Raw genomic sequence first — 26,178 nt, 5'->3', positions numbered from 1 at the left:
TGAAATTAAGGACTTAAAAATGCAGTCAGAATAATGATTAGTAAGCATAGTGAATTGGGATGCTATAAATAAGCTAGTTTGATAGAAGCCATATTTTTAAGCATTAGCATGTAATTTGATTCAGATCAGGTATTATGTAGGGAATTCTATAAAATATACCCATACCGTTTGAATAAAAGTTGCATGAAAAAATTCTGAATGATAAAAGCTTTTGCATTAACAAAATTAGTTCAAGATACATCATATATTAGGCTAATATTATAACATATATTACCAGGCTATCTCTACATATATTACTATTAGAAGAAAAATATGAAAGGCATTGACAGGAATTGAAATTAATGTCTAATAAATAATAATTGGGAAACATGAAAAACTTGAAATTTATTAAAATACTTTAAGAGTTTTCTATATAACCGTATGTATATGTTGTATATTAAGGACCTTGAATTTAGAGGTCAAATGAAAGACAGATTCCCAGAATTGTGAATTTTTGAGTGAGTGCAGTAGAGAATAAAATGAAATGTGGAAAACAATTGTCTTGTGTTTGAGAATCAAGAGAATTGAGCTGCAGAAAAAGAGAGGATTTTGAAAAATGGTATGGGAATTTCTAAAAGGTGCTTACAAGTTTTTGGAGAAATTGAATTGAAATAAGTCTTTTATTATGTATCTTTCATTCTTAAATGAAAATTTGTTGTTGCCATATGAGCATAGATAGGTGTTGTTAGAATTGAGAAAAGCAAAAACAAATAAAAGCATATTTTTATTCCATGGTTTATATACTCACACTATTACTGTCACAGAGGCCCCAGTGGAAATATTTCAAGTATATTTCTTTTTGTTAATTTTCTCATTATTAATTACATATATATATTTTATTTTTTCCCCAAATAAAGCTTTTCAAGTATGTTTCTAATATGTTAACTAATAAATATTTTTTTGAAAAGTTAACTGTACTCAAATTTTTAGCCAATAAATTCAATTACTTCATTATAAATCAATTAAATATACTATTTGGTCAAATATTTTACATCCTGTTACATAATCTGTTAACCTGTATATTTCAACTTAAATCTCATTTTCTTTAAAAAAAAACTTTTCTCCAATTTACAACATATCAACGGATATTCATGGTATATTGGTTTTTTTAAAGTAACCGTGGCCCCAGTTCTGAAAAAAAAAAATCTTGAGCAAAATGGATTCAGGATTCATTTATTTCTGTTTTCTCTTCAGAATTGAAGATTAAATTTTGTGCATCTGTGGTAAAAACTTTGGACTATGCCATGAATTTGTCTTTCTGTTCTATAAGACACCCTTATGTAAGGACTCTGGTCATAGCAGCCTGTTATGCATGATGGTCTGCTAAAGCGTTTCTTCTAGCTGTCCAATAACATTTTCTGTAATGAATGAGAATCTGCATTGTTCAATAGTATAGCCAGTAGCTGTGTGATTATCTAGTGAAAGGTGATAGAAGCATTAGTTAAGGATAAGACAGTGAGAATTGGGATAATGGATGGCTTAAGGTATACCATATTTAGAATGTAGGATTTAAAGTACTTAGCTTTTGTTTGGAGAATGGATGAGGCCTCAGATAATTGAGATAATGTAATTCATGAGGTTTCTAACACAGCAGGAGGAAAATTTTTGCTGGGAAAGATAATGATTTTTAGATTTGGTAGATTTGGTTATATTGAGTTTGAAATGCAGATATCTAGGAGGCGTGGATCTCTGAAGTATGATTTAGAAAAGAATGTAGCTATCAAAGAATGGTCCCCCAAAACCAACCCAATTTGATGATTTGCTAGGAAATATATATATAATCATATTATCAGCTGCCGTTTACCCATATTACAATGAAAAGATTCAAAGCAAGGAGAACAGGCACATTGGATAAAGTCTGAAAGATATGAAAGTGCTAGCTAGCTTCTAAGAGTCTTTTTCTCCACCAAAAATCATATAGGATATGCACAATTTCATCACAGAATTGTGACAATTTCTGTGAAATGTTGCCTACAGGGGAAATTCATTGGTGACTCAGTGCTCAATGCGACCCCCCCCACCCCACTCTTTTTTTAATTGGGGCTGATCATGTTGGCATCCTCTGTCTAGGAAATACCACAATCCCAGATACCTAAGAGGAAAACAGGTGTTCAGCATAAACCCCACTAATATCTATATAGACAGTTTAGGTATGGCAAAATCCCTCCCAGCCATTCTCTTAATGGTTTAAACCTTTCTGAAATCCATGTTCCCAGATGCTATCAGACTCCAACTATAAAATCAAGCTTTTATAAAGATAGAAGTTCTACCATGTTAATTCTTTTCTGTGTACATTTGAGGCCATAAGAATTAACCAGCTTGGAAAATCCATTGATACCATAATTATGAAACCATTTCTGTCTGTGAAATCTTCAGTTTTTTTTCCCCATCTCAACCTTAATCCTTCTTTCTACGTGGGTCCTATTTGCTTCTTCCTTTGCTGTACTTTTTTCTCTCAGCTATCCTTCTCTTTTTGTATGGGGATGTTCAAAAAGCTCATAGAAAACACATATTATGGAAAAAACTATACATGGATTTCAAATTTATTTTGCACTAAAATGAACATCCACTAATTCCATTTTTCATAAACTTTTGGAAGTATCCTCTCCCTATTAACTTCCCTCAATTACATTTAAGCATGATCGTATCCTTCCAACTTGAAATTATTTTTTGACTTGGTAAGATCCCTGTACTATCAGCCCTATTTTTTTTTTTTTTTTGTTTTCTTCACAAGCAACCTTCTTGAAAATGAAAATTATACTAGTTCCCTATACTTTTTTGGTCCTTATTCCTTTTTCAATTATGAACTGGCTTTATTCTCCAAGCTCCCCTGAAATTAGTCTTTCCAAGATCACTAACAACCTCCTTTTTATTAAATCTATTAGTTATCAATCCTTATCTAATGAGTGGCTTATGTTTTGCTTGGAAATTACAGTGAAAGGGCATCTACATTAAACAGGTGTTGAGGAAAGAGAAATTCTCTGCTCATGGTGAATGGGGGGAGGAGTTAGAGTGGAGACTCAGCAGAATTACTGGGCATAGTAAGGATTGGAGATCATTTTTTATTGTGACTCTTTTTTGAAAATAAGATTTTTCTTTACCGGTTATCAGCATTTCTAGTGTTTGAGGTAAGTGAGAATGAAGGCTTGATCTAGCTGGTATTTTAATGGATGAGTGAGAAGAAAATATTCCAAGGCAAAGGTATTGGGCAAGATAGTTTTTAGTCAGGGCCACCGAGTGTTTGCATTTTTTATTATAAGATGTAAAGGATAAGCCTTATTTCCATCAATTTACACCAATATTATAACAATATTGGTTGACTCACAAATGCTTTCAGTTTCCTAAGAAAAATGTAGTGAGGAGACTGAGCTTCATTGGATAGAAAAATACTATTCTAGAATTTTTCTTGAATATTCTCTTAGAACGCTTTTTTAAAGCCTCCACTAAATTTTCAAGTAACTGGACTTACGGCTAAAAATGTCTGGAATTAATTAGTTATTATTTTGTCAGATAACTACAGCAGTTCAGCAGTGTGTTCAATATTTTGAATTGTGTCAGACCATGAGAACTGATGGAATTTTGGAACAATCAAAGCATTGTGGTAAGTGTCATTTTCTCTATAACTTTAAAAAAGATTAGTTTAATTAATAACAATCATTTGGTAATAACTTATTCGAAGTAGTTGTTTATATCTTGGTAAGCTAGATCACTTGCTAATGGTGTGAAATATTATTTATAAATTTAAAGATATAGTATAATCATGACTTTTTACAATAGATCTACATTTTAAATTAATGTAGTCATAATGATTTTTTATTATATGCAGTTCTTCAATTCATACTAGGGTATGTATCCTAATTTTTTATACTACAATAATGCACAGTCCATTGTTTTTTCTCTGCTAGTGTATCAGTCATTCAGTCATTCACTCAATCAATCTCTTATGTTCTTTAGTGGGAGGAAAAGTTCCATAAAATATTATCTTTACTATTGGATACCCCATTCTACTTTGTGATTCCTCCCCTTTTATTCTGTGTTAGCTAAAATGTCCTAAATGCTTCATAATCTGACAGTAATTTATTTCTTTTTTTAAAGATTTATTTTATCTATTTGAAAGGCAAAGTTAGAAAGAGAGAGAGAGAGACAGAGACAGAGACAGTTAGACAGAGAAGTCTTCCATCCTTCCATCCTATGGTTCACTCCCCAAATGGCTTGCAAAGGCTGGTGCCAGGCCAAAGCTAGGAGCCAGGAGCTTCTTCCTGGTCTCTTTCATGAGTAAATGGGCCTATGGACTTGGACCATCCTCTGCTGCTTTTCCAGGCCATTGGTAGGGAGGTGGACTTGAAGTGGAGCAGCTGGGTCTTGAACTGGTACACATATGGGATATTGATGCTGCAGACAGTGGCTTAACTTGCTGTGCCACAGTGTTGGCCCCTGGCAGTCATTTCTAATCGATCTTTTCTCTAGTTACTGACTAAAGTAAGTCTTCTTAGATTCCTTTTGCAAACTGATACCTGTACAACTTTCGTTTTACTTCTATTGCTCTATCCACAATCCTCTACACTAATAGCTATCTTATTCATTGTAACATTACAGTCTTCAAATTTTTAAGAATACTTCTCTGCTTATTCTGAATTTTTGTTGCTTTTTTACTTACAACTTGTCATGTGAAACTGCTATCTTCTATCATCCTGTTATTTTTATGTTGTTTCACTAAGCAAATAACTTGTTTTGAGAGAATGGAGATATAATTTTCTTCATCCCTGAGTAAATTCTTTAGTTCATAGCAAGTGGGAAATGATCAAAGAGTAAATCATGGTGGTGGAAAAAGTACAAAGTCAGAATTTATTCTTCGAAGGAAGTAAAAGGATACATGTTTATATGTCATCTTGTTTACAAATTTATGGAGTTTTCTAAATTCTTGATATAAAATTTTATGTGTAGCTGTTTCTTTTCCTGTCATTCTAACAATCCCTGTTTTCTTCGGTATCTAGTGAAGACTTCAGTGTGCTTCACTGCATTCTTCTGCTGTTTCTGAATTTTTGCTCATTTCTCCTTCAGAGGTTCCTGCTTTCAGTTCTCCAGCTTTATCAATTCAATCCTCTGTGGTTTCTGGTATACAGGAAGTTAAGCAGAAAGAGTTTGTGACATAGATTAAAAGTGTAAATATATTTTTGAACTTTGGTTACTGTCTTTGTGTTTTGGAATGCTTGTAGATGTTGTTTCTTTGATGTTCCATTATAAGCCTTTGCTAGTGTCCTAACCCGTGTCTTGCTCCTGTCTGCTTCCCTGTTAGGAGGAGCCCCAGGGTAAATAGAAGTTTCCAGATATGAGTTTCCCAAATGTCCTGTTTCTATGTATACATATCCATGTTTAAATGATCTTACAGATATTCCCTTTCTTTAGACTATAATGAAGAGGTTCCAGATTGTTTTTTTTATTCTCTTGATTCTGTTGTTGGATTGTTTAAAGAACTAAGACTTTTCTTCACTTGGTACTAGTATTTTTTCCTGCTTCCTCTAACAGGCTCATTTTTTTTTTCATGCTAAAAAAACAGGAAATTCTGTGCTCCATATATGCTTTTCCCCCTCTACTTCTCTTCAGAAAAGAGCACTTCTCAGGACCCATTTCTTTACCTGCTATTAACTTTTCAACCACAGAAATGAAGCTTCAATTTCTGTAGTTCCATGACTTTCCCATTATTTGTTTCTAACCTTTTTTGTCCCATGATGCAGTGTTTGCCTCTGTGGATCCTTTTTCATGTATCCTCCACATTCATACCTGATCAGTTGCCTCACATTGACTTTCAAGTCTAATTTTATTTTATTATTAAATGTTTAAGATTTATTTTTTGTATTTGAAAATCAGAGTTACAGGGACAGAGCAAGAGACACAGAGAGAGATAGGTCTCTCACCCACTGCTTCATTACCCCTGATGGTTGCAATGGCTGGGGCTGGGCCAGGCCCAAGCCAGGAGCCAGGAGACTTTTGGGCCATCTTCTGCTGCTTTTCCTAGGCTGTTAGCAGGGAGCTGGATTGGAAGTAGAGCATCCAGGACACAAACTGGTGCCCTTATGGGATGTTGCATTGCAACCAATGGCTTTTTTTTTTTTTTTTTAGACAGGCAGAGTGGACAGTGAGAGAGAGAGACAGAGAGAAAGGTCTTCCTTTTGCCGTTGGTTCACCCTCCAATGGCCGCCGCGGCTGGCGCGCTGCGTCCAGCGCACTGCGCTGATCCGATGGCAGGAGCCAGGTGCTTCTCCTGGTCTCCCATGGGGTGCAGGGCCCAAGTACTTGGGAATCCTCCTCTGCACTCCCTGGCCACAGCAGAGAGCTGGCCTGGAAGAGGGGCAACCAGGACAGAATCCGGCGCCCCGACCAGGACTAGAACCTGGTGTGCCAGCGCCGCAAGGCGGAGGATTAGCCTGTTGAGTCACGGCGCCGGCCGCAACCAATGGCTTTTTCTGCTGTGCGACAACACCAGTCCCAGAACTCCAATTGTATACCCCTTTGTTTTTATGACACCAGTAAGTTTGTGGCTTTATGATACCAGTGAATAAGGTTCTTGTATAAAATGGGTACATAGTAGATCATGACTGTATGGATCACTGAGTAAATGAAGAATATATATTTGAAGATGTCTATATTTTAGTAATTCTAACTTCATTTGCATTTATTATTATAAACATGATATTTTATAGTGCAGATTGAATATCCCTTATCTGAAATACTTGAGGTATTTTACATTTTGGAGTTCTTTGGGTTTGGAAATATCTGCATAGACTTTGCTAGTTGAACTAGTTCCCAACCCAAAAACCAAAATCTTATATGCTTCAGAAATCAACACTTTTTAAAATTATTTATTTAATGCATGGAAATTTCATGCATTTCATATATACAGATTTGGGAACATAGTGATTCTTCCCACCATACCCTTCCTCCTGCCCATGCTTCCGCTCTTCTTCCTTCTCTCTTATTCCCACTCTTAATTTTTACAAAGATCCATTTTCAGTTTACTTTATATTCATAAGATTAACCCTATAGTAAGTAAAGAGTTCAACAAATAGTATGAGGAAAAAAACACTGTTCCTCAGAATTAGAGACAAGAGCTATAAACAATCATTGAATCTCAAAATGTCATTTTCACTCATATACATTACAATTTGGTTACCACAGATCAGTCAAAGCATATGGTATTTGTCCTTTGGCTAATTTTACTACATATACTTGTTTTTAGTTGTATCCATTTTGTTGCAAAAGACAGGATTTTTTTTTAACCACTGAGTAGTATTCCATAGTGTATTTATGTTTTAGTTTCTTTATGCAGTCATCAGTTGATGGGCATTGGGATTGATGTCATATCTTACCTATTATGAATTGAGCTGCAATGAACATGGGGGTACACATAACTCTTTCATATGCTGATTCATTTCCCTTGAGTAAATCTCCAGGAGTGAGATGGCTAGGTCATATGGTAGATCTATTTTCAGATTTCTGTGGTGTTTCCATAGTGTCCTCCACAGTGGCTGTACTAGTTTACATTTCTATCAATAGTGTATTAGGATATCTCTGTATGACAGCTGTTGTAACTGGGGTGAGGTGGAGCCTCCTTGTAGTTCTGATTTGCATTTTTCTGATGGCTAGTTTTCCTGGGCATTTTTTCATATGTCTGTTGGCCATTGGAATTTCTGCTTTTGAAAAATGCCTGTTCAAGTCTTTTGCCCATTTCTTAACTGGGTTGCTTGTTTTGTTGTTATAGAGTTCTTGAGCTCTTTATATATTCTGCATATTAATCCTTTATCATTTGCATAATTTGCAAATATTTTCTCCCATTCTGTTGGTTGCCTCTTCATGTTGCTGCGTGTTTCTTTTGAAGTACAGAAACTTTTGAGCTTAACATAATCCCATTTGTCAATTTTGGCTTTGATTGCCTGTGGTTCTGGGGTCTTTTAGGAGTCTGCTTATCACAATGTCTTGTGGGATTTCCCCAATGTTCTCTAGGTATTTGATTGTGTTGGATCATAGATTTAGATCTTTGAACCATTTTGAGTGGATTTTTGTGTAAGATATAAGGTCGAGGTCTAGTTTCATACTTTTGCATGTGGAGATCCAGAGAAACCAAAACTTTTGAGCACTAATACAATGCTCAAAAATTTTAGATTTCAGGAGATGGCATTATGATGCAGCAAGCATATGAGTGCTGGTTTGAGCTCTCTATGCTCTGCCTCTGATCCAGGTTTCTGCCAATGCAACTAGGAAGGCAATGGAAGATGGCCAAGTTCTTGGGCCCCTGCCACCTTTGTCAGAGACCTGGATGGAGTTCTGGGCTTTTGACTTCAGCCTGGTCCAGCCCTGGCTGTTTTGGCTAGTTGGGGAATAAACCAGTGGATGGAAGATACTATTTCTCTCTCTGTTACAGCCAGTTGGGGAGTAAACCATTAGGTGGAAGATCTCTCAATCTTAAAAACATTCAGATTTCAGAGCATCTCAGTTTTCAGGTTTTTGGGTTAGGAATGTTCAACCTGTGTTGACTTTTGTTTTAAGATTTATTTATTTATTTGAAAGTCAGAGTTTCACAGAAAGAGAAAAGGAGAGGCAAAGAGAGATAGAGGTATTCCATCTACTGGTTCACTCCCCAATTGGCCTCAATAGCCAGAGCTGTGCTGGCCCAAAGCCAGGAATCAGGAGCCTGGAGCTTCTTCCAAGGTATCCTGTGCGGGTGCAGGGACCCAAAGACTTGGGCCGTCTTCTACTGCTTTCCCAGGCCATAACATAGAGCTGCATGGGAAGTGGAGCAGCCAGGACTTGAATTGTAGTCTGCATGTGCTTTACCTGCTACACCACAGTGCCGGCCCAGTGTGTTGACTTTTAACAAGTAAAATTAAGCAGTAACCTACATTTTCTTTCTCTTTTTTAAAAAAGATTTATTTATTTATTTATTTTTTAACTTTTATTTAGTAAATATAAATTTCTAAGGTACACCTTATGGATTACAATGGCTCCTCCCCTCATAACTTCCCTCCCACTTGCACCCCTCCCATCTCCTGCTCCCTCTCCCCTTCCATTCACATCAAGATTCATTTTCAATGAGCTTTATATACAGAAGATCAATTTAGTATATATTAAGTAAAGATTTCATCAGTTTGCACCCACACAGAAACACAAAAGTGTAAAATACTGTTTCAGTACTAGTTATAGCATTAATTCACATTGGACAACACATTAAGGACAGATCCCACATGAGCCGAAAGTACACAGTGACTCCTATTGTTAACTTAACAATTTGACACTCTTGTTTATGGTGTCAGTAATCTCCTTAGGCTCTAGTCATGAGTTGCCAAGGCTGTGGAAGCCTTTTGAGTTTGCCGACTTTGATCTTCGTCAGACAGGGTTATAGTCAAAGTGGAAGTTCTCTCCTCCCTTCAGAGAAAGGTACCTCCTTCTTTGATGGCCCTGTTCTTTCCAATGGGATCTCACTTGCAGAGATCTTTCATTTAGGTTTTTGTTTTTTTTTTTTTTTCCCCCAGAGTGTCTTGGCTTTCCATGCCTACAATACTCTCATGGGCTCTTGAGCCAGATCTGAATGCCTTAAGGGCTGATTCTGAGGCCAGAGTGCTGTTTAGGACATCTGCCATTCTATGAGTCTGTTGTGTATCCCACTTCCCATGTTGGATCGTTCTCTCCCTTTTTTATTCTATCAGTTAGTATTAGAAGACACTACTCTTGTTTGTGTGATCCCTTTGACTCTTAGACCTATCAGTGTGATCAATTGTGAACTGAAGATGATCACTTGGACTAGTGAGATGGCATTGGTACATGCCACCTTGATGGGATTGTATTGGAATCCCCTGGCACACTTCTGACTCCACCATTTGGGGCAAGTCCGACTGAGCATGTCCCAAATTGCACATCTCCTCCCTCTCTTATTCCCACTCTTATATTTAACAGGGATCACTTTTCAGTTAAATTTAAACACCTAAGAATAATTGTGTGTTAATTACAGAGTTCAATGGTAGTACTAGAACAATAGAATACTATACAGCAGTCAAAAACAATGAAATCATTTGCAACAAAATGGAGGAATCTGGAAAACATTATGCTGAGTGAATTAAGCCAGTCCTAAAGGGACAAATATCATATGTTCTCCCTGATCGGTGACAACTAACTGAGCACCAAAGGGGAAACCTGTTGAAGTGAAATGGACACTATGAGAAACAGTGACTTGATCAGCCCTTGTCTTGACTGTTGATGTACAATTTAAAGATTTATTTTATTTATTTGATAGACAGAGTTACAGAGAGTGGTAGAGACAGAGAGAGAAAGAGTTCTTCCATCCACTTATTCACTCCCAATATGGCCGCAATGGCCAGAGCTGTGCTGATCTGAAGGTAGGAGCCAGGAGCTTCTTCAGGTCTCCCATGTGGGTGCAGGGGCCCAAAGACTTGGGCCATCTTCCACTGCTTTCCCAGGCCATAGTAGAGAGCTGGATTGGAAGAGGAGCAGCTGGAACTTGAACCGGTGTCCATATGGGATGCTGGTGCTTCAGGCCAGGGCATTAACCCACTGCGCCACAGCGCCGGCCCCCAGTAACCTACATTTTCTATTGATTTTCTCCCTCCCTCACTTTTAAGGTTTTTCCTTAATTACAGATGATTACTCTGACAATCTTGTGATATTTATTTTGTAATAAACTTTGTATGCATATTGTGCTATTCTGAGGTTTGCCAATTTTATGACTGCTTTTATTCAGCTTTAATGTAAAGAATTTTTGGAAATAAAATAATTTTAAAAAATTCACACCAAATGTTTATTATAGGCTGTAACTGTGAAGGATGTGAAGACAGGTACTATAAAATATAAATGACATTAAAATAAATGTCTTTGTTTGCCTCCTCTAAGGGAACAGACAGAAAACTTTCTACTACTCAGGACAAGAATTACAATATATTTATTTCATCCACTCACTATGCCTGTTAGGAAGATTACTGATTTATACACAAGGCAGAAAACTCTTTCCTGTAAAGCTGAAGAATAGAAAAGGTAAGTGTAATTAGGAGAAATGAGTATGTTGAGAGATGGTAAGCTATAGATTCTTATTTTTAAAATTTATTATTTATTTGAAAGGCACCTGAACACAGAGAGAGTGAAAGAAAGAAACAGATACAGACAAGGAGAGATATTCTATCTGAGTCATTATCTGAAGTCCTCTAATGGTGTCGGTGGGCCAGGCTGAAGCCCGGGGCGTGGTGCTCACTATGCATCTCCCAGGATAGAATGGACTCAAGTGCTTGAGCCAACACCTATTGCCTCCCAGGATATGCCTTAGCAGGAAGATAGAATTGGAAATGGAGTTAGGACTCAAACCCAGGCACTCTGAAGTGGGAAGCAGGCATACCATGTAGTATCTTAACTTCTGTGCCAAATGTGTATCCTTGGATTTTCAAATTTGGAAATTTGGCATGGTCTCTTCTAGGGTATTTAGCTTATAGACCTTTTGTTTACCAATAATTCACACAGTTTGAAGTATTTATTTTTCCTTTTAGTCTTCAGTGTGTACTTTTCCCTACATGTTTAGTTTTTGTTGTTGTTTGTTTTTTTCCCTAGCTTTTAAATGTTTTCCTTATTTCTCTCAGATATAGTTAACAATTTAGATCTGGATGCAGAATTAGAAAACCTCATGTAAGTTTTGGCTTACCTATCAACGGCAATGTTTTGGACAAAAATTTTTTTGAAGATAGATGATTCTAAGATGGCGGAATAGGCAGGGAGCACACTATTAGTCCGGGGGGAGAGAAAGTTTAATATAAGTGGAGATACTGCAGGGTCAAGGAAGAGTAGGGGATGAAACAGCAGAGGAAACTCTTCCGGAACTAGTGATTCACAGTGGACCTGCGTGGAGAGCGTGGGAGCCCAAGTTCGGGACACCAGCGGCAGACTCAACACACCAGCGCTGGAACGCGAGGTGAGACGAACCTCAATAGCCCGAATACCAACGGGCAAGCGGAAAGAGCAGGCTAGAGGGAACGAGGCTTGAAACTCCGTGGGGAAAAGTTCACCAGGCTAACTAGAAGAGAGAGAAAAAAAAAATTAAAAAAGTGACCGATACAGACACAAGTTTCTCTCTCTCCGCTCACCTCTCAAAGGCGAGCAAGACAAAGAGCAGGCGCCATTTTGGACATACGTCATAAGCAGGGCGACCTCAGGTCTGCACCAGCCCTGAGCCTAGCAGAAAAACCTGACTCTGTGGGGAGGGGTGAAATAACAGGAGATTAGCATCTAACTTGGCAACCCAGTGGGAGACTGCAGGAGAATTGGAGCCCACACTGAGGGCAGCAGAGATTCCCTGTGTGGTCCTTGGGAAAGAGCTTCCGATCTCTGGCTCCTGTGGGTATATCATTTGCCTGCTAACTACCTCCAATTACCTTCAGCTGTGCGGAATTACTTCCCTTTTAAATCAAAAAAAGAAAGAGAGATTTACCACACCTAACCTGGGAGTGTCATCTTTGACACACCCTCAACCCTGAGGAACCAAACACAGCTCTCAGTCCACACTCATCTCAAGCCTCTAAGGCTCCACTGAAAGCAGACAGTCCACTTAATATAGAGCCATAGTGTAACAAGAAATAACACCACAGTGAAGAAACCAAATATCTCCAACATGCCAAACAACAAACGCAAAAACCAAGCTAACAAGAACAAGGAAGAAACTATGACGCCCCCAAATGAAAAAGACACCCCAATTCAAGATTATGAAGATGATGAGATAGAAGAAATGCAAGAAGCGGATCTCAAAAAATTGATAAGAACATTAAGAAATTCTCAAAAACAAATTCTTGAACTACAGAAATCCTTCATGGACAAGATAGAAAATCTCTCTCGTGAAAGCGAAATATTAAGGAGGAATCAAAATGAAATGAAACAGATAGTGGAACAAGAAACTCTGATAGTGACTAGAAATCATAATGAAATGAAGAATTCAATAGATCAAATGACAAACACATTAGAGAGCCTTAAAAACAGAATGGGCGAAGCAGAAGAGAGAATATCAGACTTAGAAGACAGAGAACAGGAAAGGAAACAGGCAAACCAAAGAAAAGAAGAAGAAATTAGAGATCTAAAAAATATTGTTGGGAATCTACAAGATACTATTAAAAAACCCAACATTCGGGTTCTAGGAGTTCCTGAAGGCATGGAGAGGGAGAAAGGATTAGAAGGCATTTTCAGTGAGATACTAGCAGAAAATTTCCCAGGTTTGGAGAAGGACAGAGGCATCTTAGTACAGGAAGCTTATAGAACCCCTAATAAACATGACCAAAAGAGATCCTCACCACGACATGTTGTAATCAAACTCACCACAGTGAAACATAAAGAAAAGATCCTAAAAGGTGCAAGAGAGAAACGTCAGATTACTCTTAGAGGATCTCCAATTAGACTCACAGCAGACTTCTCATCAGAAACCATACAAGCTAGAAGGGAATGGCGAGACATAGCCCAGGTACTAAGAGAGAACAACTGCCAGCCCAGAATACTATATCCTGCAAAACTCTCATTTGTGAGTGAAGGTGAAATTAAGACTTTTCATAGCAAACAGAAACTGAAAGAATTTGTTGCCACTCATCCTGCCCTGCAAAAGATGCTTAAAGATGTGTTACACACAGAAACACAGAAACATGGTCACCAATATGAAAGAAGGTAAAGGAAGGAAACCTCACAGCAAAAGATCACAGAAAGCTCAATTTCTCTTTGACATAGAATTAAACTCTGATGCTCTGTTAAAGCAATGTGTTAAAGTAATCTATTATGTTCTCTTGATGTCTGTTAAATTCTAATTGTTCAAAAACAGCTGAATTTTTATTAAGAGCTATGGGTTATTTAAATACGTGCTTTTTTCAAAAATTTGAATAATCACCTTGTAACAATGATCAAATTTGGTCTATGTTATGTCATGATTTTAAGGAATCTTATTTCAACCAGATATTTTGGATTTTGAGCCTTCTTGGCATTCTTGACAGGCATTCAAAAAATCAAAGTTTCAAACAATCTGGTCTCTAAAATTTCCAGTAAATCCTGGACTTTGGTTTTTCCAGTTTGGGCCCAACTGAAGAAATCGAAGGACCTATGTCTCTCATCTTATAGAGACACCAACTAATCAGGCTATTTGGATTATATTAGAAGGACTGTCAAGATGTGATGTGGTACCAGACTTTAAGTTTCTATAATGGAAAATGCTATTAATACAAATGTTTGAGAATTAAAAAGTCTAATGATCTTGTGTTACTAGACCTGATAGTTATCTTAATGAGAAAGCCCCAGAGGCCTAAAGGGTTAAATACTTGTAAAATCCTACAGGTGCTTTCAAAAATACTGTGAAGTAAGCAAGTGCCTCTTGTTGGTTGATGAGTTTATAATTTTAAACATGGCGACTTAAAGTCTTTTGTCATCCACAGTTATATATGATGTGCTGCTCATAAAACTAAAGCGTTGTTGGTTCTGTGTTTAGCGGTCCTCCTATAGGTTCCTATCGACTTTTTCCAGCCACTTTTATTGTATTCAGTACTTTGGGATGGCTCTGTAAACAGATGAAGCCAATAATGTATTACCAGTACCAACTGAGAGAAAGTATGCTTAACTGAGGTTACTAAAAAGAAAAAGCAATTCAAATCAATTGGCAATCTACAAAAAGAGTTAAAGATTTTAAAAGCTATTATTAAAATTGGTATATTGGTCTATTATGCTATATTATATGTGTGTACATATTGTATGTCCACATGGGGAAATTTTATTAAGAGTTTTATTTTAAATGGCTTATAGATAAGATTGTCCATAAATTTAAGCTGCTAAAATCAATCAAAGATACATTTTAATTTGTGGGACCTGAATCTGTGTATCATATGTTTTAGACTTGTTGGTAGAAAGAAACTAAAAACATTTTAGATGGTTGTGCTTAAGTTTACTGGCTAAACAAACTACACCATGTTAGATATTTAAGAGGTGTTTTCAAATACATGATTCTTAAAATTTACAGAAGACATTGGACCTTCTGGTAAATGTTTTCTTAAGTTGTTATCTAATGGTTGAAACTGTTTGCTAAGTATTCATGTAATATTGCGATTGTCAGCAAGCGATCTAGGACTTGCTCCCTCATTTCTCTATTCTAAGCCCAACTTGTTCTTTCATTTCTCTATTCTCTTCAAGGTAGGAAACTAATTCTATTATGAAGGAATCTGTAGGATGCAGAATTTAATCTTTAGACCTTATAAAAGAGATGGCTAACATTTTTCTGCAATAGCATAGCCAAAATAAGAACTTAACTAATAATCTCATAGCTAGATTCGCTTTGCCATCAGCGAAGTATACAGTAAGTAGAAAAAACCTCCCTTTCAGACCAAAGGGAAAGAAAGTTTGAAAGTGAGAATATAATTTTCCTCATGGGCATTGTCTACCTTAGAAAAACTACTACAGAACATGCCTGTGACTATAGACTTGTAGTTCAGGCCACCGAAGATTAGAGATGGGACACGGGCACTCCCTTGACTTGCATCCTCTGGTCTGCTTGAACACAAACCAGGAGGAAAAGAAAGCTAGGCATCAGAAGCAATGGGTGGCAGGCCTATTAATGGCTGATCTGTACAGTGATCTGCCCTCAAGCAGACCCCACAGGCCAGTCCACTGCAGTGGCTTTCAATGTGGTAAGCCTGGGCTTCAGCAGAAGTCAGCTTGTGAAGAGCCCTGGCAGCTCTGCCAAGAGTTGGATCACTGGAAATGGACCTGCCCTGGAGTCGAAGGATGCCCAGGTCAGAGCCACAGATCTTATTGGCTCTAAGCTGAAAAGCCCTTCACTCAGCCCAACTTCCAAAGTGACCACTGCAGCTGAGGTTATGGTCAAGTAGGGTCAGCAACATTGCAGGCAGAACTGTAAATTTCTTGTTAGAGATGCCCCCTGCCTTTACCTGGCCAGCTCTCCTCCCAGGCCAGCCAAGTAATGAAAGTCAACAGAGTGCCTTCCCCTAGGAGGTTCACACCTCCCTTAGGATATACCCCATGTGAAGAGATAGGTAGGTCTGGGCCTCTTCACTTACAAGGCCTAAAGCTCACCAGATTATTATCAAGCCCCTTCTATCAGGTTCTATTTGCCTCTCAATCAGAAAAATTACTTGTAGCTTAGACAGCACCTTTCTTAGCTCCTCTAATAATGACTCTGTCCTTTGTTCTAAGCCCTGTCTAGTGCACTTGGGCCTCATTCCTTTGTAATTATAACCTCTACTCTACCACCAATGGCTCTACTCCCAACCTGTGTGTACTGATGGTCCTCTTCCCCACTTAATGCTGTATAATTGTTCAAACCTGGTAAATGCCACTCTTAGGATCATTGGTTACTATGCTCACTCTGTCTTTTATGACCTTGTTTAAATATGATCAGAGTCGGCAACCTTGGAAGGCTTCCATAGCCTTGGCAACTCATGACGACAGCCTAGGATGGTTACTGGCGCCATAAACTAGAGTGTCAATTTGTTGGGTCAACAACAGGAGCCACTGTGCACTTGCTCCTCATGTGGGATCTCTGTCCTTAATGTGCTGTACATTGTGATTTAATGCTATAACTAGTACTCAAACAGTATGTTTCACTTTGTGTTTCTATGTGGGTGCAAACTGTTGAAATCTTTATACTAAATTGATCTTCTGTATATAAAGAGAATTGAAAATGAATCTTGATGCAAATGGAAGGGGAGAGGGAGCGGGAGAGGGGAGGGTTGCGGGTGGGAGGGAAGTTATGGGAGGGGGAAGCCATTGTAATCCATAAGCTGTACACTGGAAATTTATATTCATTAAATAAAAGTTAAAAAAAAAGATATATTTATTTATTTGAAAGGCAGAGTTAAAGAGAGGCAGAGGCAGATAGAGAGAGGTTTTACATCTGCTGGTTTACTCCCAGATGACCACAAGGGTTGGAGCTGTGCCGATCTGAAGCCAGGAGCCAGGAGCTTATTCTAGTTCTTCCATGTGGTTGGAGCGGGTCCAAGGACTTGGGCCGTCTTCTACTGCTTTCCCAGGCTGTAGCAGAGAGCTAGATCAGAAGTGGAGCAGCCGGGACTTGAACTGGCGCCCATATGGGATGCCAACACTGCAGGCAGTGGCTTTACCTGCTGTGCCACAGCACTGGCCCCATGGACAAATAATTTAACCTTTATTCTTTCAGTTTCTTTCTTTAAAACGGAATAATCATCTCAGTGATGCTGGATTCATAAAATTTTGTGATTACAGAGACTATTTTGGATATTAATTACCACATTTTTTTTAAACTTTTATTTAATGAATATAAATTTCCAAAGTACAGTTTATGGATTACAGTTGGTTTCCCCCCACCCCAAAATTCCCTCCCACCCACAACCCTCTCCTTTCCCGCTCCCTCTCCCCTTTCATTCACATCAAGATTCATTTTCAATTCTCTTTATATACAGAAGATCAGTTTAGTATATATTAGGTAACGATTTCAACAGTTTGCCCCCACATAGTAACACAAAGTGAAAAATACTGTTTGAGTACCAATTATAGCATTAAATCACAATGTACAGCACTTTAAGGACAGAGATTCTAAATGATATTTTTAAAAAATTGATTAATTTTTCTATGCAATTTCCAATTTAAAACCAAGTTTTTTTTTTCATTTTCAATTATCTTTATATACGGAAGATCGATTCAGTATATACTAAGTAAAGATTTCATCAGTTTGCACCCACACAAAAACACAAAGTATAAAATTGTGTTTCAGTACTGCTTATAGCATTACTTCACATTGGATAACACATTAAGGACAGTTCCCACATGAGGAGTAAGTACACAGTGACTCCTGTTGTTGGCTTAACAATTTGACACTCTTGTTTATGGCGTCAGTAATCTCCCTAGGCTCTAGTCATGAGTTGCCAATTATTACCACATTATTTTTACCTGAAGTCCCATTTATTTCCCAATCAAATTTAAGTTTACAATCTTTGTTACCATCTCTCTCTTAAAACTTAAGAAGATAGTGTAGTGTGCATGTACATATTCCACAAAGGATGTTAGCATAGCAGGCCTGATTGCACTCCCTTGAAAGTCTGCTTGCAAGGTTGCCCCTTGGTTTAGGTCTGTGAACATGGATTTCCAGTGATTCTCAGAACTGCTAAGAGTGCTTAAGCTGTTTTTACACTGGTTAATGCTTAACCTGTTTATACAAGTAACATCATGTATGCTGAACATATGATTTCCTTTGGGGAGATAAGTGTTCTGATAGTAGAAGGCAGAGGGGTTTATGTACTTAGCCCTTATTAAAGAACTTGAGCACTGGTGTCTAAAGAGCTTTTCTGGTAGATAATATTTCATGTGTGATAACATAACTTATTACTAGAAGAATTAAATGTATTTTATGTGATTCCACTGGGAAAGGACACCTGGAAGATTGCACTGGTTTGTTCTGGACCTCATCCTGTGCACGTTTTCCATGATTTTGCTTTGTATCCTTTGTTGTTAGGAAAGCATAGATTTGCATAAAACTGTATATGTTTAATCATTGATTCTGGCTGTGGTTTTGAGGACTCTGGTACATTTTATAAATGGAATGTCCATTCTTGGCTTCAGAGCCTTATGAAATCATGTCATAGGGGCTACAGTTGGCTGATCTCTATTGTAGAGTATGTTTACTTTGCATATCCTTTTGTACCATTTTCTAGTTGTTTTGTTTGCTTAGATCTTTTCTTCCCACCTGATTGTGAGCTCCTCGAGAAAATACACTGCCTTATAATCTTCTCTGTGGCTCCCATAGTAGTGCCTGATAATTCTTGGCACGATGGGTATTCAGTAGAGAATTTTGAGTGGAGTTTTTCACTAAAAGAGCTGACATTTTATAGGACATGGTCACACTTTACAGAAATTGAAGTACAGAAAATACATACTTGTGTTGTTGCAGGTGTTCAGTTTATGTGTCTGTCTCTTCTACTTAACATTTAATATTTACTTTTAATTCTTTATTAGAAAGGTAGAGTGAGAAGGGGCCAGGGATTGTTCTTCCCTATCTACTGATTCACTTTTCAAATATCTGCAACAGCCAGACTGGGCTAGGCTGAAACTGGGAGTCAGGAAGTCCATCTGGGTTTACTTGAGCTATCACCTGTAGACCTTCTGGGTGCACAGTAGCAGGTGGCTGGAACCGAGAGTGGAGTAGGATTCAAACCTGGGTTCTCTAATATGGGATATAGGCATATCAAGCTATGTCTTAACTGATAATCTCTCACCCCTACAGTAAGTTTCCACATCCACATTTTGGTATACCAAATATCATAGGTCATCTCAAGATGGAGTTTTGAGTGGTCTTTTGTTCTATGATAATATAGACCAGCATTCATCTTTAAGTTTCAAATGCTTTTTCATTAAAATCCTTTAATTAAGCTTCTATAGCAAGGGATGGTAAATTATGATCCAGGGGCCAAATCTGGTTTGCTTCTTGTTCATATGTTTGTGAGTTAAGAATGGTGGTTTTTAGGTTGTTGGAAAAAATTAGAAGACCATTACACTTTGAAATATGTGAACAAATACATACATTTCAGTGTACATAATGATGTTTTATCCGTAACTCATTCATTTGCTTATTGCCTGTGGCTACATAGTGCTACGAAGTGGACTTGAGTATTTATAAAAGAGGCTGTTTGGCTACAAATCTAAAATACTTTCTTTCCAATTCTTCACAGAGAAAGTTTGCTGACCCATTTTCTATAATGCTAAATATAGATAACTGAACCAGTACATTCAGGTGGATTTTACTGCCCATAATTGGATGTACTCTAATAACCGTGATTAAATTAATACACTTTCATATTATAGGTTTGTGTTAAGTGATTGATTGAAAATAAATGAAGAAATAACCCTCGCATAGCACCCATTGTATCACTTACCTTACCATCTTTTAACTATGTCAGATTGTTTCTGGAGTCTTCTGTCATCTTCTGCCATGGATTGTCAGTTCACTTCTGCCTTATTGTATTACAGTTTCTATGAAAATCATATTGGTGAATGGAAATTCAGTTAAAGTTTTTGAGTTGCAAACATGCTTGCAATTATTTTTTTTCTTTTTTCTTTTTTTAAGATTCAATGTCCCTAACAGAACTGCTGGTTTTGTTTACCCAACTTATTTATTATTCACCAAGTTGCCCAAGGACATCAGCTTCAGAATTAGGTAACTTTGTTTTATTTTAAATAGAGACTTAGATACATCTAAAATATTTAACTGTGCTGTTGTCTAGATGTTTTGAGTGTCCGACCTAGTTTGGTAAACTGGGTTAAGATATAATATTGGCCGGTGCCGTGGCTTAACAGGTTAATCCTCCGCCTTGCGGCGCCGGCACACCAGGTTCTACTCCCGGTCGGGGCGCCGGATTCTATCCTGGTTGCCCCTCTTCCAGGCCAGCTCTCTGCTATAGCCCGGGAAGGCAGTGTAGGATGGCTCAAGTCCTTGAGCCCTGCACCCGCATGGGAGACCAGGAGGAAGCACCTGGCTCCTGCCATTGGATCAGCGAGATGCGGCGGCCGCAGCGGCCATTGGAGGTTGAACCAACGGCAAAAAGGAAGACCTTCCTCTCTGTCTCTCTCTCACTGTCCACTCTGCCAGTCAAAAAAAAAATATATATATATATATATAATATTATTTGTAAGAAACTACATTAATCTTGAAGTAAGACCTGATGCCTAATTTTGTTGATATTTTAAGGTGTTTCTAATCTCTTAAGTTTTTATTTAGAACCAATTTCTCTGAGAATTTTAGTGTTATTCTTTATTAATATCAAGGCGCTCTTAAGAAATTATATAGAAATTTTCACTGACAGATACAAATCTGTTCTTTTCAATTTTCTATTTTTTATACTTTCCAGTATATTTTGATTAGCTGGCTTGTTTTGGTTCACATCCATAGCTTCAGTCTTTTTAAGATCTTTCATTGAAGAGTAAAGAAAAGAAAGTTCACATTGTCTCAGTAAAAAGTCTCTCAGTTTTATGGCTATTTATTGGCTTACAAAAATGTGTTAAAATATTAATATTTAAAAGTTAACTTTGTTTTTCCCTTTGGATATCCATAAAAGTTTCCAAAGTTAAACGCATAATAAAACACCCCATTAATGCATATATTTATAGTGTTCTAAAATTGGGAAGTGCTCCAGAAATGCTAGCACAAGTTCTGAGAGAAACTCAAGTGAATCAGAAAAAATGATTTGGGCTATATATTAAAGCTATACTATATCAACTAGTACATTTTATTGGTGAAATTATAACATCCTATTGATTGTAACAGCACTCTCAGACTTTTTTCTTTTACTGTATTTTCATCTGTAAAGTGTCAGTTTAAGTAAGCCTGCTGTATAGTCCTACATACAACATACTATGTTTCCTTTTAGTAAAATCATCTTTTCATCCTTTCTTGATATGGTTACTTGTTTTTTAGAAAATTTTGAAAAGATTTTTATTTATTTGCAAGTCAGAATTACACAGATATTTTCTATTCAGTGGTTTGCTTCCTAAATGGCTGCAATGGCTGTGGAATGGGCCAGACCGAAGCCAGAAGCCAGGAGCTTTTTCCAGGTCTCTCATATGGGTGCAGAGGCTGAAGTGCTTGGGCCATCCTCTTTGGCTTTCTCACATGCATTAACAGGGAGCTGGATTGGAGGTGGAGCTGACGGGACTTGAACTGGTGCCCATAAAGAATGCTGGTGCTACTGACGGCGGCTTTACCTGTTACACCATAGCGCCGGCCTCATTATTACTTGTTAATAATGTCCATAAAAGTCCATCTAGTGGATTTTTTTTAACTTCTTTGTCTTGTACAGTATCTGATGTGTGAATGCACAGATAGTAGGTGATTGGATAAATGAAAGAATGGACAAATTATTATCAATAAAATGTCTCAGTGTAAAGAGTTTCTCATGTGCAGTAGATTGAGGAATCACTGAACTTTCCTTTTTTCATTTTATTTTTGTCAAATATTCACTTGAAGTCAACATGTGCTTTTTGTCTGGAATATTATAGCGTAAGTTAAGGACTTTGCTGTGTCAGTTTGTACTTTAGTAGGACAGTCTTACATTAAATTCCACTTTTGTGAGGATACTAGTTCAAGTACAGGAAAATATGCTAATTTATGAAATTAAAAATATTTATTTCAGCGAGATTATATCCATGATGTTACATTTATGTGTATTTGTGTTTTCTTGTATATTTTTTAAAAGAAAATATACTATTTTCATTGGTTTTTGTGCTAACACAGGAAGTATACTTGTCTGCATGAAAATTAATGACAATTTCTATTCTTGTCTGCCTTCCTTTTTGTACACTGTGTCATCTTAGTGACTCTCATTTAATTTTCTGTGGGGCTCAGTGGCTAAACATATTACTTAAAGAAAAGAATTAAAGTGATTGAAGGAAAAATTTTCTAGGAGAAAAGTTGTGAATTTGTTTCAAACTACGTTTTCAATGTCAAACAATGATTTAATGTCAAATGGTGAATGATTTTATGTTTTTGTCTTGACATTTACATTAATTGTCCTTTACTTATTTTTTTCTTAACATAAATTGTATTAAGGGAACTGAAATCTCCTTAAGTTTCCAGTTATAAATTGGTAATGCTCATTTTATCCTTTGGGCATTGGGTTACATGTGTTTTTTTGTTTAAACTATTGAATTTAATTTAATGTTGAATTTCTTGGAAAAACAAAAGCTAACACATAAATAGAAGTCTACTAAATATTTAATGCTGTATGGTTTAATTTGTAAAAATATGTTTTTCTTATCAGAGAATTATTCTCCTGCCAGTATGGTGACTGAAGTTCTGCAAATTCTCTGTGATCAAAAAGAGTGTGCTATCGAATGCTTATATAACAATACTGTGATAGAGGCACTTCTTCAGCCTATTCATAATATAATGAAAGGAACAGAGGTCGGTATTATTTACTATAGAGAAAAACAGTCTTTTAATTGGGTGTTAGTGAACATAGGGAAAGCTCTTTTGAATCTGCTGGTTCATTCCCCAGATAGTTGCAATGTCCAGGTGGAAGCCAGGAGGTTGGAACTCCATCTCGGTCTCCCATGTGGTTTTCAGGGGCCCAAATACTTTGCCTATCTTCTGCTAGTTTCCTAGGTGCATTAGCAGGGAGCTAGATCTGAAGCAGAGCTTCCCAGACCCAAGCCAGTGCTACAGTACTGGATGCCAGCATTGCAAGCAGTGGCTTAAACTGCTGTGCCACAGAACTTTAATTCTAAATTTGGTATGTTTCATGTATTATTTTATTATACTGTGTTCCCATTTATGCATGTATTTTGGGCTGGCACATATTTTTATTATTAAATTATAAGTCATATAGCTGGTTGATTTATTAGTTATGACAAGGTGAGGAGAAAAATACCTATGTCTTAATTTTTTTCTAATCAGGCTTAGATGTGCTGATGCAAAGGACTTAGGAAAGCTGTTCTATTAAGCTGTCTTGGAAATCTAACAAATCTTGTGAACATTTTATTTGTATTGATGCAGCCTTCTAGAGGTAGATACATTGGAAATAGATTATTTTTGTAAGAACCAACTGTGTTTTATGTTAAGAAGAAATGGTTTTACTTTAGAAAGTAAGCTTACATGCACGCCCAATTCTAAACACATTTATCTCTTTACAGTTTACACAGAATATTACCTTACATCCTATAATTTAAAAATTAATTTACTTGAAAGGTAGGAAAAGAGAGAAATATCCTATCTGTGATTCACTTCTTAAGTGCCTATCTATGTCCATCATATAATTTAATTACTACAAGTGAGGCTTAAGGAAGTGACATGCTCAGTGTTAGATATTTAGAGTGACAGAGTTAATACTGTTCCCAGTCCCACTGTCTGTACAATATATCCCTATACTTATGATATAATCTTTTTGGCAGTAACTTTTTTTTGGCAGTAACTTTTAAATCTTACCAATAGCCTAAAAGTTTTTACCTTTTCATTCTGTTAAACCTGTATTGTTGTGTTTATACTGGTTTAATCATCCTCTTATACTCAGCAATCAATGGTCTGTCATAATCTGTCCAGCTTGTTGTTTATTGTATAAATTTCACTTTCTTCAAGTTGGCATTTTCCAAATTTTCTGTTTTCCCGTGTTATAACTATATACTTTTCCATATTATCTAGTTATAAAAAACAATTTGAATTTTGTGAACATGATTATTATTTACCTGAGTTTGTATACTTTTTCCCTAGCCTTGGAAAGTCTTAAATTTTTTTTTATTTTTATTTTTTTTTGACAGGCAGAGTGGATAGTGAGAGAGAGAGACAGAGAGAAAGGTCTTCCTTTTTTGCCGTTCGTTCACCCTCCAATGGCCGCTGTGGCCGCCTCATCGAGCTGATCTGAAGCCAGGAGCCAGGTGCTTCTCCTGGTCTCCCATGTGGGTGCAGGGCCCAAGTACTTGGGCCATCCTCCACTGCCTTCCCGGGCCACAGCAGAGAGCTGGCCTGGAAGAGGGGCAACCGGGATAGAATCCGACGCCCCGACCAGGACTAGAACCTGGTGTGCCGGTGCTGCAAGGCGGAGGATTAGCCTGTTAAGCCACGGCGCGCAGGCCTCGGAAAGTCTTGAATTTAGTTCATATGAAAAATTATTTTCTTTAGACCAGAGTTTTTTTCTGAAATTTCTCCCCAAATTTCCCTTTCAAAGTTAGGAGTTCTTTTCCTCTCCTACTCCCATGTTATGTGATTCTGTAATTGTACTTACATTATGCTTGGATTATTTATTTATTTATTTTAAAAGATTTATTTATTTATTTGAAAGTCAGAGTTACACAGAGAGAGAAGGAGAGGCAGAGAGAGAGAGAGAGAGAGAGAAAGAGGTCTTCCATCTGCTGGTTCATTCCGTAATTGGCCACAATGGCTGGAGCTGTGCAGATCTGTAGCCAGGAACCAGGAGCTTCTTCCAGGTCTCCCACATGGGTGCAGGGTCCCAAGTGCTTAGGCCATCTTCCACTGGCCATAGCAGAGAGCTGGATTGGAAGTGGAGGAGCTGGGGCTTGAACTGGTGCCCATATGGGTTGCTGGCACTGCAGGTGGCAACTTTACCTGCTGCTCCACAGCACTGGCCCTGGATTACTTATTCTTGAGCTTAAGGACCAGCCCTTGGGCATATAGTATACATTCAGTACTTAATTTAAGACACCTGGCATCACCTGTTGAGCTTGTAGCTTTGTTTTGGGTACTAAATACAGAAAAGAATGAAACATGTTTGTTGTCTTAAAGGAGTCTGCTATAACAGGAGAGACATATTTTTAAGCAAAAAAAAAGATAAAATGAGGAAAACAGTTCCAAAAAAGTATAGGAATGTGTGTGTGTGTGTGTGTGTTTGTATGTATTTGTATGAGAGAAAATATATTCTCATATTTGTATGTATAAATACCTGACAGGAAAAAAAATAGATACTTGTAGAAGAGGAAATTATTCTGAGTTTTTTTTTTTTTTTTTAAAGATTTATTTATTTTACTTGAAAGAGAGGGAGAGGGAGAGAGGGAGAGAGGGGAGAAAGGGGAAAGAGGGAGAGTGGGAGAAAAGGAGAGAAGGAGAGGAAGAGGGAGAGAGAGGGAGAGATGGAGAGGGAGAGGGAGAGAGGGAGGGTGGGAGAGAGAGAGAGAGAGAGAGAGAGAGAGAGAGAGAGAGAGAGAGATATTTTCCATCTGCTGGTTCACTCCCCAGATGACTGCAAAGGCCAGGGCTGGGCCAGGCCAGAGTCAGGAGCTTCTGCCGGCTGTCTCACATGGTTGGTTGGGGCCCAAGCACTTGAGCCATCTTCCAACTGTTTTCTCAGGACATTAGCAGAGCGCTGGATCAGTAGTGGAGCTGTTAGGACACAAACTGGAATCCATATGGGATGCTATCCTTGTCAGAGGCAGTTTTACCCACTGTGCCTCAATGCCAGCCCCACCCAAGAAGAGAAGTTTAAAGAAGGCTATTTAGCATAAAAAGTAATAGACTGCCTAATATATTAGGTGACTACATCTATCTGGATATTCTTTGAGTGAATATACATAATTCAACATTAGTTAAGATATTCCACACAATTTATTAGAATGTATTGGTTGCTACTTGTACATTTTCACATTTAT

At 37.5% G+C, this 26,178-nt stretch overlaps 1 protein-coding gene across 10 annotated transcripts in view; it reads left to right on the top strand.

The window, feature by feature from the left end:
* TBC1D32 (TBC1 domain family member 32) overlaps nt 1-26,178 on the top strand; it is a 304,455-nt gene that overhangs the window by 59,004 nt on the left and 219,273 nt on the right. For all 10 annotated transcript variants that reach the window (XM_062186699.1, XM_062186693.1, XM_062186698.1 and 7 more), the window contains 4 exons: nt 3,550-3,640; nt 10,939-11,079; nt 20,156-20,245; nt 22,845-22,987. In XM_062186699.1, coding sequence (XP_062042683.1) covers nt 3,550-3,640; nt 10,939-11,079; nt 20,156-20,245; nt 22,845-22,987 — 465 coding nt within the window. The remainder of the gene's footprint in view (nt 1-3,549; nt 3,641-10,938; nt 11,080-20,155; nt 20,246-22,844; nt 22,988-26,178) is intronic.

Source organism: Lepus europaeus, chromosome 3, assembly GCF_033115175.1.
Source record: "Lepus europaeus isolate LE1 chromosome 3, mLepTim1.pri, whole genome shotgun sequence".
Lineage (NCBI taxonomy): Eukaryota > Metazoa > Chordata > Mammalia > Lagomorpha > Leporidae > Lepus > Lepus europaeus.
The sequence above is the reverse complement of the archived record's forward strand: the minus strand, read 5'-3'. Positions and strand labels throughout refer to the sequence as shown.